This window comes from Notothenia coriiceps, unplaced genomic scaffold (assembly GCF_000735185.1).
Source record: "Notothenia coriiceps isolate Sejong01 unplaced genomic scaffold, NC01 NC01_scaffold00020475, whole genome shotgun sequence".
Classification (NCBI taxonomy): domain Eukaryota; kingdom Metazoa; phylum Chordata; class Actinopteri; order Perciformes; family Nototheniidae; genus Notothenia; species Notothenia coriiceps.
The window spans coordinates 261,856-276,129 of record NW_011353176.1 but is presented as its reverse complement, the minus strand read 5'-3'; the positions used below and the strand labels follow the sequence as shown (position 1 = coordinate 276,129).

General features: G+C 44.2%; 1 protein-coding gene across 1 annotated transcript in view; it reads left to right on the top strand.

Annotated features, from left to right (window-relative positions):
* sorbs1 (sorbin and SH3 domain containing 1) overlaps positions 1-13,463 on the top strand; it is a 40,743-nt gene extending 27,280 nt beyond the window's left edge. Inside the window, exons 15-27 of the mRNA XM_010779621.1 lie at positions 1,659-1,866; positions 3,678-5,087; positions 6,278-6,342; positions 6,532-6,702; positions 7,748-7,794; positions 8,309-8,423; positions 8,621-8,746; positions 8,880-9,074; positions 9,250-9,753; positions 10,413-10,508; positions 11,529-11,581; positions 11,696-11,802; positions 12,852-13,463. Of these exons, the coding sequence (XP_010777923.1) occupies positions 1,659-1,866; positions 3,678-5,087; positions 6,278-6,342; positions 6,532-6,702; positions 7,748-7,794; positions 8,309-8,423; positions 8,621-8,746; positions 8,880-9,074; positions 9,250-9,753; positions 10,413-10,508; positions 11,529-11,581; positions 11,696-11,802; positions 12,852-12,919 (3,165 nt within the window). The 3' untranslated portion in view covers positions 12,920-13,463. The remainder of the gene's footprint in view (positions 1-1,658; positions 1,867-3,677; positions 5,088-6,277; positions 6,343-6,531; positions 6,703-7,747; positions 7,795-8,308; positions 8,424-8,620; positions 8,747-8,879; positions 9,075-9,249; positions 9,754-10,412; positions 10,509-11,528; positions 11,582-11,695; positions 11,803-12,851) is intronic.
* Positions 13,464-14,274: the final 811 nt, after the last annotated feature.

The following is a 14,274-nucleotide window of genomic DNA, read 5'->3' as shown; positions in this document are numbered from 1 at the left end:
TGTATCCATTCAAACATTATTCACTCACTTCGTGCTTGCAGCTTATTTCCTTTAGTATAATGTGTTTGTGCTCTTTGTCTTTATAACATTGTTATAATGATCTGTTTCTACAATGTTTTCTCTGTGTGTGTGAGCGTTTGTGTCTCTTTTTGGCTCTATTAAGTGTGTGTGTGTGTGTGTGTGTGTGTGTGTGTGTGTGTGTGTGTGTGTGTGTGTGAGAACGGTGAGCGGCAACTGGATTATGAAAGAGGATGCTGGCTGCTGCTAAAACAAAGATTAGCAAGCCCTTGATCTTTGTTGTTTTTGTACGATGAGATTGACATCTTCTATTTTTGAATGCGTAATAAAATGTAAGGAATTTAGGACTGAGCGTCTCCGCTACAGCCCAGGGAAAATAAACTTCCTCCCTCCATTTCTGCTCAGAACTTTCCATCTGCTACAATCATTATGTCATCGTGGCCGAGTGTTTGAGAAAAGATTCCCAATCCTACTTTTTTAAATCCATTGATTTGTTGGTAATTTGGGAAGGAAGAGGTTCCTGGTGGAACTCAACCAATCTTCTCAAAGGAAACCTCAAGTCATAAACTAACTTCCTTCAAAGGCACATATGTTTATGGCAGGATGGGTTTTTTTCTTCTCTGGGGTTTGTTTGAAATCAGAGAACATTCTTGTTTATATATAATCAAAATTGTAAAATGCAAAACCATATGTGTCAGTGTAGTGATTAGATGAATTAATTAAGTAAAAATGTGTGTTTTCAGGCTTTGCTTAGTGGTCGCAAATTGTTTGTATGGCCTCACAATAAAAGCTGTGGTGATAGTCCATGCTCAGCCACTGGCATTTAAATGAGCTCCTCATCATTCCAGATAAACATTACAGTTCATTATAGCATTCAGACGGCATACTGTCGATTTAACCTGAACCTTCCCAAGAGATTGTCCTTACACCTCGCATGGCTCCTGACCTGCTGACTTCCTGTCTAGCATTTATGTGAATTCTTAAAAGTGACCTAGAACCAACATGATTTTAACGGCTCTCCGCAGTCAGCCGTGCGCTCACACCGCTATGAAAGAGCTTTTTGTGTCGAGGTTGTGAACAAGGCGAGTAATGTATCCATACATTTGTGCAAGCTTGTAAAGACTCCGACTTGGCAAAACTGCAGGTGTAAAAAACATTTGGAAAATACATTTCCTGACGCAAGTGAAAATGTGTTGTTTTTTTAGATGATACCTGAGTCGGTCAGTTTAACGGCCGTGTTTGTCTGCACGAATAAAAGGAGCAGCGTGAGCAACACGTGAGCGGCATGTGAAAGAGAGTAAACCTGACAGTTGTACAGGTGCATGGCAGGAGCTGATGCACCATGTGGGAATGTTCAGAGAATATTTTTAGAAATGTGTCCCTTTGGCCTCCCTGGAATGCCAAGATATGTGTGGTAGCTAATGCCTTCTCTCAACAGCCTCCCAATTCTGCACTTTTCTTGCTCAAGTTTGTCTGTTTCTGATTATTCTGTCTCCCACAAGTCTGCTAAGCCCGGAATTACCTCAAGATATGCTAAACAAGAACCATATGAGAGCTCGTTACCCAATTTGTGTGCCTCTGGTTATCATAAAACACATGTAACTGAACTCCTTTGAATGAATTTGACTGTGTTTAACTAGCTGTCTGTGTTCCTCTCACCGCTGTCTAGCTCCTCGAGCAAGTCTGGACACAGTGAGGTGGAGAAGGACGGAGGATCATCCTCGAGTGAGCCCGGCGCTCCAGAATGCGAACGCCATGTTTACAAGAGTGTCCTGGAGGGTGGCGACATCCCCTTACAAGGTCTACGGGCCCTAAACAAGCGCCAAGCCAGCTCCTCCTCCTCTAAAGGTAAGATAAGAGCCACTTCGTACATGTGCCAGTGAACAGGTGTGTGTATGTTTATGGATGTGGATCTAGACCGGACAGCGGGCCATTAAAGGTCTTTCCTGCTGAGTCAGAACCAATTAGCAGCGGACAAGTCAAGCCGCTCAGACAGGGATACATGTGTTTCCGTTTACCTTTCCATTGGAATCCACACATTTTTCTTTTGCTCCCAGACCTCACAGCATCGATGCATTCATTCGCCCCTGCAGCTTCTTTTGATTTATTATTGGTTTCCATCAAACAAGTACCGGCCATCTGCTTTGGAAAACTCACTGAGGGAGTGAGGTTGTCCCGCTAAGTCGATGGAAGCTAACCTTGGAGAGTTTCCCCCACCACCCCCCTCCCACCCTCACCTCTTGCTCCAGTTGTGACCCGCCAGTCGCTAGGCAGGCTTAGGGCAAGACTCCAGAGCGTTCCAGCGCCAGGGAGCGGAGGGCCAGAGAGGGGATGGATGAGGAGGGTCGGGTGAGATAAACAGACAGGGGTGAGATAAACAGGAGGGACAAAGAGGGTGGGAAGGCATGAGGAAGTCAGCTGTCAGAGTGAGGTCAGGGGCTGGAATGCCTGCGCACATGGCCAGGGAGAGAAACGCTGGGGGAGGAGAGGTGTAAGGTAGAGAAAGGAAGGGACAGTGTGACTCATTACATGTCATTACGTCTAGGAAGACACGCAGCAGATGTCACTTTAAAAACTGTCCACGCCGAGAAAAGGTTTTGTAAATTTCCACAAAAAAAAGATGTATAAAGACAGTTGCTTTAACCGGTTAAAGTAGGAATATTCAGTGCACTGGGCACAGTCAACTGACTAGCACGCTCCTTTATTAGCATTCGGCCCAAAGTGCTAGAAACTAAACACTTCATCATGTGTTTCTGTCTTGTGCTCCTGAATTAAGAAAATATCTGTTTTATTCTTTGTCCTTTGAAGAACTGAGCTTCCTCAAGGGCTTATCAGACGTGCAGTGCCGTAGTATATCTAGTTTACTTCCTCAGTGTGTTTTTTTTCTGGTAGATATGACAGATGGGTCAGAAGTGTCTCACAGCATGTGAAAGTGTTGTGTCACTTCCAGGTTCCATCTGTGGTGCTGTCACGAGTGTACAATCGGGAGGAACTGATCATAGACTGCATATAGGAACTGAGGGGAGTATTTTGGTTTGACAGTCATATTTTACTGGGCAGGTTGACTCAGGATACATTTTTAATTTACGACCGTGTAGGGGAGCAGTGTATTAACAGGGGCGCTACAGGGCATTTATCACTGCAGCCGCCTGTCTTATTTCTAAAAGTAGAAGAAGAATATATGTAGGAGGTTAAAGAGGAACAGTCAGGTGTCATGTTGCGGAAAAAATATGAATAAGACGCAGAAAAGATTGAAATGATTGTATTTATTTTGTTGTTAAGTGTACTGATACCGCAGTCCGTGTTCCTATACGACCTCCAACATCACATAACATTTCATGGCATATTGCTGTTTTAATACTTTATATTCCACTTGTTATATTTCTGTTGACAGTGATATTGATATTGCAAGAATGTGTTAGACACTACATTTCCCCTTGTTTCATTTTTACAAAGCATAATTCTTCACTGCAGCACCACGCTGTCTAACATCTATAACTTGATGCACAAGGCATCAAGTGTGCTTTCTCTTCTCATCTACTTTTAATGTAACTCAGACTTTACTTTAAAAATGTGTCTGACTATGTTCTAGTGTGTGTGATCCTGTGACCATTGTAATCTAATATGTTGTTTATTCTGTTGTCCTGCATGCTTGCCAGTGGATTATAAAGGTGGGAATGGCTATATAATTTCACCCTGCTCCTCTGTAAATAGTCGATCGGTTCTTGCCAGTACTGCAATCGGTAGCCAGTGTAAGAGTATGAAGCCTCTTTCTGCTGCCAAAGCCTGTATACCCCAAATCCTGCCCTCTAAATTCAAGCCCAAGCTGCTGCCGCCCAGTGGTGACAGTCAGGAGAGCAGGACTAAAGCTGTCCGGCACCCAAAGGCCCACAGCTGTGAAGAGCTGTACACGGGGCCCTGTGACACAGACTTTTCCGGAGCAGAGGAAAGGGAGAGCAAGCATTATGCAGACTCCAGCTCAGAGTGCGGGGACCGCTTCAGGAATGTTTCCCCCACAATCAGGAGGGGCGCTTCAGAGTTCTCCAGCCTGTACAAGAGCATGCACCACATCCAGCGGCCCAGCTCGGCCGGCTGCAGCCCCAACGGCAGCGTCCGCAACCTGGCCTCTCTTTTCGAGAAGTCAAAAGCCGAGGGGGGTGAAAGGTCAGAGGCAGATGATGGGGGTGACATTCCACGGGAGGCAGTGTCGTCACGGGTCAGCGAGTTCGAAATGATCATCCAGCGGTCTAGCTCCGCGCCCAGCCGCTCCTCCTCCATGCCCACCCTGAACTCCGGCCACAGCCCCGACCACAGCACCGCCCAGCTCTTCATGGCCTCTGCAGTGTCAGCGGAGTCCCTTTTGGTAACTGACGCCACCCAGATGGACCGCTGCACCCCAGTGGAGGCAGAGGGCAAGAGATGTGAGGAGGAGACCGTGTCACCGGGCGATGTGAGCCCCTCCTCACAGGAAGGACATGTCAGGAGTGATTCACCCTCTAACACTGAGGAGGAGGTCGAGCAGATCCTCAGTAAAGCCCCAGAACTGATCCACCAACATGTATCAAAGAGTCCCTCCATGCAGCTTCCAGCATCTCCGCAACACAACCATCTCCACCACCACCACTTGCTACACCACCTCAACAATCAACTCCTCAAACCCAGCAAATGCAAAGGCTCTTGCCCCGCCTCCTACACCCGCTTCACCACCATCCTCAGGCACGAGAGGCAGCAGGCCACCAGCCAACAGGAGAAGCCGCCCCCTGTGGAGAAGAAGACCACGCTGCCCGGGAACCTCCTGCTCATGGGCCCTGCTCCTTTCAGGTTACGGAAGAACCTGCAATCCCACCAAAGTCGTAGGACCCTGTTAGCCACCAAGGTGACAACGAGCACCCAGAGGCCCAGCGCTTTTTCCCCCGAGCCCAGGCCCCTGATCCCCCAGCGCCTCTCCTCCCTGGAGGTCCTGGAGAGGCTGGGGAACGGGGAGGGGAGCCCCACGGACCATCTGAGTAACGGGCAGGGCTTGGACGCCAACGGGAACCTCCTGCAGCCGCCGGCCGCTCACCGCAGAGGTTGCTATCTCCATCCCTTCACCACTCTTCCCCCCCTTTCTGTGATCTCTCATTTATCTCGACTCTCTCTTCACCTTGTGTCCCTTTTCTCCACAAAGTGACGCCGCCTGCCCCCCCCCCCTTCCATCTGTAGTCTGTGTGCTGTGTTTACAAAGTGACAAGAAAGCCTCTCCATCTCATTGTGTCAGTGTGCTGTTTGGTGCTCTCCCATCTTTCACTTGAATGAGTATGGTCCCCACAAACGCATCAAAACCCCTCAGTGACTGTAGGAGGTTCAGACAGCTTTTGGTAAAGTATATATCTCCTGGTGACATCAGATTTGAGTTGTATGCAAGAGTGCTAGTGCCTGCATAAGCATTACACCGACACAGAGCAATTGTGTTTTATTGCAAATCTGTTTTATTGCATCATTATGGTGTGAGATAAAAGTAGATGGGAAGTGTTGTTTGCCTTCTTTAACATCTACTATGAGTCATTTGTTCATTACATCAAATTGTAAAAGCTTTGCCTTAAACTCTGAGCATTCCTCTGTAATGTTTAAGCGGGATATTTCTATATAACATTGCATACGCTCTCTCAAATTGATGTCTCACCATGTATGTATCTGTTTTTATTTTTCTGTTTTGGGAACAACTTACATCTGCCATCTTTCATTCTTTCACCATGAAAGGTTTGTTTTTAGCCTGACAGGATGTTCCCTGATTGGATTTCTTTTCGCATCAGACACAAACCTGAGCCATTGATAGTTACTATTTAGGGAACAGAATGAAACATCTTTGGTTGTGTGGGGGACAAATTAAGTCATGGAGATATCTAGCTAAACTTCAGTAAACGAACTGATGGTTGGTTGATCAGTAATGTCATGTTTTTCCTTTGGCCTAGACACAGTAGGTCTCATATTTTCCTTTCCTGCATTTTATTTTTCCATGAACACACATCGGATCATTCTGTGTTCATTACTACGTGCATGCAGGAATAGATTTGGCTTTTTGGATGTGTGTGTGTGCTTTTCTTTTGAGATTATGGTGTTCATTCAAGGCATGCGTAGTTGTATTTATTGTATTGTTTTTTTCATCTGAATTAAGGAGTTGACTGCAATATCATCATCATCTTCTATTAGAAAACATTTCTTTTTGTTACTATAGAGTAAACATCTTCACAGCGTAATCTTCTTTCTGTCTCTGTTTCAGACTCTTCCCCAGTTCTCGGGGAGAGCCAGGATGAAGTAATGCGGAGGCGTCATGGGGACAAAGAGGTAAACTTTTTGAAACTCAAGCCAAACTTTCCTAAATAACACCCCACTGACAATGCTTTATTCAAAAGAGCTGTGTTATGAATGAGGAAATCATTTATTATACATAACAAAGAGTGTGTGTAATGAATAAAAGAGCAGAGGAGACCCATATCTGCAGGGAACAAACACTTCCGTCTGGTTTCCTGACAGAAAATCTTGGAGGAGCAGCGGCGGCTGAAGCGGGAACAGGAAGAGGCCGACACGGCGTCAAGACGACACACAGGCAATGTCCCCACGCACCACCAGTTCATCACCAACGAGCGCTTCGGAGACCTGCTCAACATCACAGATAACACGGAGAAGAGGAAATCAGGCGTAGAGGTACAATACAGGGCCGCCTCTTATCCTTGTGTAAGCAGGAAAAAAGCAGCAGATGCTTGGTCAGTTTGCGTGTGAGTCAGGGTGTGGGGGGTTGACAGAGGGGTTCCTACAGACACAGGTGGCTTTCTCTTCTGGGTCAAAAACTCACAGGGAGGAGAGCAGTGATGGAAATCAAAATATGAGTTGGTGAACTTATCACTAAATATCCAGACTGCACACTGTTTACCAGATACATATCTTAGCTGTTTCTTTTTTTTTAAAACCTTGATTTAGTCCTCACCATTTAGATTGTGTTTTACATCGTCCCCAAACATTTTCAAATACAGCTTCAACATGAGACAGTAAAGTCCATTTCATGAACACTTCAATTTCCCCCCGACTTCAAATATAGAAAACTAGACAATAAATAAATGAGTGTATAGCAAGACGTCCACACAGAAATGTGTGTATTTAGTTTTTAGTACATAGATGATCTGCCTCGTGCAGCATCGTCAGAATGTAATGACAGTTTTGGTCATACAGTATCTGACCAAAAAGCTTTATTAAAGTTACAAACTGCAGCTTAAATGTACCGTTTGGGAGATAAAAAGACAAATGTCTCTCTTTTGCACCTAAAAAGTACTCTACTCTATTTTTCTATTTCCATGTCACTGGTATCAGTTGCAACCTTGTTGTGTTTACTGAGGTGGGCCTGCTCCCTTGGCAGACCGGTCTCACAGTAAACAACCCCCAGTAGTTTCTTACTGGACATGCTCCAGAGGACAAGTAACCCAGTCAGTCACAAGCACCTCATTCCTGTGCCCCGTGAGAATAGTAATGTTCTCACGGGGCACAGGAAGGACAACTCAGGCAGATTTACAGCTTACAACACATTCCTTGAAAATCTTTTCCCAATACACAAACATCATAGTATAGTTACCAAAAAGTGACAAAGGTGTAATGGAATAATAGGGTTCAGTCTTTAAACTGACTTTACGATAGAATCTACAGGTATGATGTTGTACATTCTAAGCGAGTGAATCATTTGTATTATATATCTTTTCAGAGAACTCCAGCTATGGCTCGCTTCGACTTCAGAGCAGAAACTCTAAAGTGAGTAATCTTTTAAGAGCCTCACGAAAAATGTTTTTGTTGCAGAGATGTTGAGTGTCATTGCATGACGGCTAAAGGTATTTAAGATGCTGCTATTATATGAGCATCTTTAGTAGATTTTACAATTGTACAGACCTTGTTGAAATAATGATTTTCTTGTATTAAAATGTATCTTACAGGCGGGGTTACATCTGACATAACTATGCCAGATCATACAATCGCAGGAAATCACTGTTCAGAATAGTAGAATCACAATCACCAAACTCAGAAGAACTCAGAGTGCAATGCACACAAACTTGCTTGCGTGATGTCTTTTGAATAGCGATTGGTTTATATGTGGGCCAATCAAAAATGTTCTATATAACACATGTGTTTGAGGTATATATATGTATTAGATTTGCCTTAGTATCAAAGTAGCATCAAAGTGCAAATACGACGCCGGGACTGCTTCATTTTGACGTACAACTGTATGGTCCTTTTTTCATTACAACTAATCTCTTTGGAACATTTCTAGGGAGTTACCGTTTCAGAAGGGAGACATCATCTTCATTATTCGACAGGTGGATCAAAACTGGTATGAAGGGGAACACCACGGAAGAGTTGGCATTTTCCCTCAGAGTTACGTAGAGGTATGTAAGAAGAGCAACTAAGTCTTTTAAATAGTGTTTCTCTCAGTTCATCATTAACATTTATTTCACCATACATATCATTTGTATTACCCGATTGCAGTGTTGGAGATGTCTTGCATAATCACTCTACTGCACAATGTGTTCTCTTCTGATTTTCTTACTCAGTAATCACTTGCATTATTTCTTGCTTTCTTCAGCTCCTTCCCCCCACAGAGAAGGCCCAGCCAAAGAAAAGTGCCCAAGTGCAGGTACTGGAATACGGAGAGGCTCTCGCACGCTTCAACTTCAACGGGGACACGGTGGTGGAAATGTCTTTCAGAAAGGTATGGAGGGAGGATGAAGAGCAATCAGAAACACATTTAAGGAACTTTCAGGATTGTTGTATACATCTAGATGCTTTTAACCTTTGTTACTCATGTTTCTCATGTTTCTCAACCAACAAATATGCGTCTGCAGGGGGAGAGGATCACGCTGATTCGCAGAGTTGATGAAAACTGGTATGAAGGGAAAATCGCTGGCACCAACCGCCAAGGCATCTTCCCCGTCACATACGTAGAAGTGAACAAACGACCCCGCATCAAAAATGGCGTGGACTACCTGGACCCTCCTGTCAGCCAGTCGCCACAGCGTAGCCTGAATGCTTCCCCTCAGGTAAGGAACCCTACGGGTACATTAAGAATGGGAATCAAATCTGTGAATCTGTGAATTCTCTTCTATGTTCACCATGACCCCCCCCTTTTAATTTAAATATGTTTTCACCTTCCGTTTCCTTTTCTTCCTCTCATCCCCTCTTCGTTTCCATCTCCTCCAACGTTGCTCTTATAAGCTGTACCGTAATCGTCTGACCACCTCCCCCTTGCCCCTCCCTCGCTCGCCCCGCCGCTCCGTGTCCCCCGAGGTCCACGCTATCTCCTCTGAGTGGATCTCCCTGACTGTGGGAGGCGGGAGCCCCCCCGCCGCACCCACCCCTCCCCTGCCGCCGCTGCCCACCGTGTCATATCGCTGCGGCGAGTACCTGCCCCCGCCCTACTCTGCCAGCCCTGTGCCCCTCATCAGCGGCAGCCCATACGGTATCTCACCCATGGCCTCCCCATCCGCGTCCCCTCTCCCCCCGCCTTACCCGCCCAGACCCAACTCCACCACTCCCTTCCTCACGTTCACCCCGCCTCAGGTGGAGGACTTTCTTCGCTTCCGTCCCAGCATGAGCCCCTGCGGAGGGCCGGTGCTGGAGGGCTGGTTGAGGGGGGAGAAGGAGTTGACAGAGGGGGAAGGCACAGAGGGGGACAGGGGCCACGCAGCCCCGGGCAGCAGGCGAAATAGCCCTGTAGAGGTATCTTCCGCATGGTGTGCAGTGTTGCATCATGGGCTTTGGCCACAGTGTAATTCTCTAATAAGATGTTTGATGAAGTACTGAGGCTGATATCTGTGTGTGGAAATTGGACTAACTCTTAGATGTAACCAGAAGTTGATTTTAGGATGAATATGGAGACAGAATAAGCACACGGCTTAAAGCTGCAAGTCTGCATGTTGTTGTTATGGAGTGTTTGCTACTAACATGCAAGTGTTTTACAGTTTTTTTCAGTGTTTACATAGTACGTTTTAGGTTTCTTAGCTATAAGAGGAATATAATAGGAGCTATTCTTCTGGCATTAAAAGGATTTATTTGAGAGCTCAAGTGTCTTCCTCTTCATAAAATCCAGTCTTTGGTTGCATGTTGTTGTTTTGCCTTGAAGAGGTGTGATGCCATTGGAGTTTGGAAGTTTATTTAGGACAGTGACATATTTATTAGTTAGTATTTATAGGTTTCACATGTTAGCTTGTGTTTCAAAAGCTGCTGCGAGGTTGAAATGTTCCCCTACAGGGTAATGCAACCTGACTGTAACCTCAAGTATGATGAAGTTTACAGCAGGTGGATACATGGTGCGGAGCTTTAGAGAAAAACTTTTATTTTGTAATGTCCTTGCTGATTTGACTTATTTTGTGTTGCAGTTTGTGAGGGATGAGGCTGAACATCATGGACGCAGCTCCAGAAGCCCTGTGATGCTGTTTGACATCCAAGACAACAACAATGTCAACTCGTTAGCGGTAAGGAGGAGCAGAGTTTTCTTATTAAATATTAAGTATTTTGTAGTTTGCTAAATGACTTCATAATCTGTATAATAACCATTTAACCCATCGCCTTTCATATAACTCATATCATCCTTAACTTTCATTATGTCGTCTTCATTTTGTATTTCAGTACAAAGCTGGAAGTAGTTAGCTTAGCATAACTGGAAACAGGGAAACCTTGCTTTTGTCCATATTTTATAGAATTCAACTATCAGTGCCACTATAGTTTTGAAATTATCATAACATGTTCATTGGTTTTTTGTTTGTTTATTTTTTACAAAAAGCATTGGATTTGGAGGTTAACTGCTACACACCTAAACATGAAAGACCCTAGAAGGGTCTTAAAAGTTGCTTAGTTTGCAACATTGTCACTCACCATACACACAACTCCCTGTTAAACTGCAAATCGTTACAGTACACCAGTTTTCAGTCTTTATGCTTAGCTCATCTAACTGGCTATTCATTTGAGCTTCATATTGAATGGACAGAAAAAGTTTCCATGAGTATATTTACCCAAGCTATTTCCTGTAAGCTGTACCTATCATCTTCCCCCTAACACTGCATGTTCATAATGAATGGTATCCTGTAAAAAAGTGAACTAATATTTCATGTTTCCTGTCTACATGCTCTTTTCATGCCTCTCCTCCTGGGCTCCACCAACGTCTCCTCTGCTTTCTCTCCCGGCTTTTAACGGATCACTTCCTTTTCTGCCTTGCTACTTACTGGGCCTACCTTCCTGTCTCGCCCTTCGCCCCCATCCCCCCCCCCCTCTCTAACTCCTCACCTCCCCACCTCGGGGGTCTCCTAACTGGACTCCTTTGGGGCCGCTGTCTGTCTTTCTCTGACGACTTCACCTACTAGGAGGCAGTGTGTAATGAGATCTTGAATATAGCTGAGACCTCGGTGAGGTATTGCAGCAACCTGTCCCACCACCCTCATGACTCTGTCAATCGACTGCACCCCCACCCCAGTAAACAATCTCTCATCATTTCCCAGCAACCCCTGTCCCACAGCAGCAGCCCGGAGCCCAACCGTCTGAGCTGTGGAATGTGAGTACATCTGTATTTCACTTAAACAACATGTTTATTTTTGTTATTTAATTTCAGTTTTTATATTTTATGATTTGTAATTTTTGCAACATGTTTCCTTGCATCCTGCTCCAGTTTCCAGGCCCTGTACAGTTACGTTCCTCAGAATGAAGACGAGCTGGAGCTGCATGAGGGAGATCTCGTCAGCGTCATGGAGAAGTGCGATGACGGTTGGTTTGTCGGTATGTGCCTACAGGCCCTCGGGAAACATTCCTCAGAGACGCAGTTATACTCGCTGTGTCACATTAATCTGTATAGGGTTTCTGCTGAATGACAGCAAAGGACTGTACACGTGTGCATGCTCAGGGCAGAAGTAGAGTCGTTTTCACCATGTCACATCCTTCCATATAGGGTTTCTAGAGAATGACAGCACAGGATTGAGTGCAATGTACGTAAGGCTTTGCACTTAATTTTAGATATGCCTAAAGCAACCAAAGGAACTTTTATTTAGTTTTGATCTTGACTCCCCCTGTGTTCAAAAGCAGAAGTGTTTTCTCTGGATGTGTCGTTAAGATCTTCACCTGGTGAAAGCTTTAAAGCTTTAGCTCTCTTTGTTGAAGTCACCAACTAAATGTATATATTGATGTAGAACCACATTTTGCAATTCATTTCATAAATCAAATAGACATATTACATACCAGTCTAGTGGAAAAAAGACATGGTTCTGAATCCTTCCAAATTCCAATTTTCTCCATCTGTTTTCTCTCATGGTCCCCCTTTTTTTTTAATCTCTGCCGGAACTTTCCCAGTAGACTCATTTAACCTTTTGGGGTTAACCCTTTCCTGTAGTGTGTTAAGTAGGTTTGTATGCATTGTAAATGGTCTGCAAAGTCTAAAATCCTACAGATTTCTCTCCATAGAGGGTGAAAAAATGTGCTGCAACATAGGCCGTATTAGAAAAATAAAGAGCTTTTCACATTAAAACATTGAGACATGTCACAATAGGAGCACAAAATACAATAATTAAAGCTGAACATTAGCATAATAGGGTAATCACTGGTAATGTATTGCTCTCTACAAACTGACCCAGTGACAGGCATTTAGAATATCTGAATAGAAGTAGCCAATCTTCTCGCTGATGATCTTGTTAGCTTGTGTTGGTCATATAGACAGACATCAGTGTTCAATTGACACTGTATAATAACCAGTTTAAACGTTTTATTAAATCTGAGAAAAATATCCTTTTACTATCTTTTGCCTGACCCATGTTTCTCTTTCTTTTTCTCTCCAGGTACCTCAAAGAGGACAAAACTGTTTGGGACTTTCCCTGGGAATTACGTGAAGGAGGTGAAACTGTAAAGATGTCGGCTGTAACACATGGTGGCCTGTGAAGCTTTGGAAGTCATTACTATCGTGCATGGCTGTTGGTTAGCAAAGTCATTTAGCCGGGCGAATCCATTTTGTCTGGGAAAGTGATCAGTTCATCCTGAGGTATGTCAGACTGCGGGGGGACGGAGAGAGAGGCCGCTCACTGCCTAGACCTCAGCACGGTGTACACCTTGAGCACAATTTACACACTTCTTGACAGAAATCATCCGTCTCCACATGTGGAATTTCTCCGTGAAAATCTACCACAAAGTAGCTTTTATTGTACAGATAATAGCTTCCATGTTGTCCAACTAATATACAGTATGAGTGTTCACGTAGCACGTCAGTCCTGAGGCCGGCAGCAGAGCAGAGTATGGATTAAAGAGTGGATCTTATTTCATGAACGCAACTTGGGAGGATTCAGAATGTAATTTTATGGGACGTGTGTTTGGAGCTGTTTGTCATGAGCTACCTTCCAGGAACAGAGGCGTTTATTATGATTAGCTAAGTACAAACCATGCCTCTGCTTCCAGAAGAAAACCTACCGTGTTTGGATCAATATATGTATGAATTTTATATACGTGTCTAACAGGAAATGTTACTTTAGATCTGAGGAAATTACTTAAAGTGGACCTATCATGCTATATTTGAAATATATTGTAGGGCCATACCTATATAAAACATGTCTGTGAAGTTTTTCTTTCAAAATACCAAACAGATCATGCATTTTAGCCATGCCTCATTTCGCTCTATTTGCTCTTTTCCAGCCCTGTTTTTGCATGGGCTGATTCTGCTTTTGTGGCAGACTACAGCGCTACTTACAGGCCTGGCATATGTACTACAGCGCCTCCAGTGCTTTCGAGCGGTCTCTCATTCCCCTGATAGGTGGAGAGTTGCCCATATAGGCGGAGCACCCCTTTTCTGACGTCAGAAAAATTCAAATAATAATCAGCTCCGTTGCAGCCCCGTTTTTAGAGATTTGGGTATGGAGGAAAAGAGAGAGGGTTGTGTTTTCTGACACTTGGTGAGTTCCCTGACACACCGGGGACACATATTCATGTATAAAAGACGTACAAAAGTGCATTTTGCATGATAGGTCCCCTTTAAAATGAGTGTCCTCTTGAAGTTTAAATAATCAGCCTTGTGTTTGATGAACTTTTACTTTCTGTTACATTTCATGAATCATCAAGAAGTCAGTATTTTCAGAACATCTCAATCTTTACAACTCGGTGTAACCTTAAGCTATAGATACCAGTTCAGTATTGCCTTTATTTTCTATTTGAAAGTTGTTATATATTACGACTAATACTTTAAAAAGTGGGATTTTAGCTTCTCTTTTTCCAAGT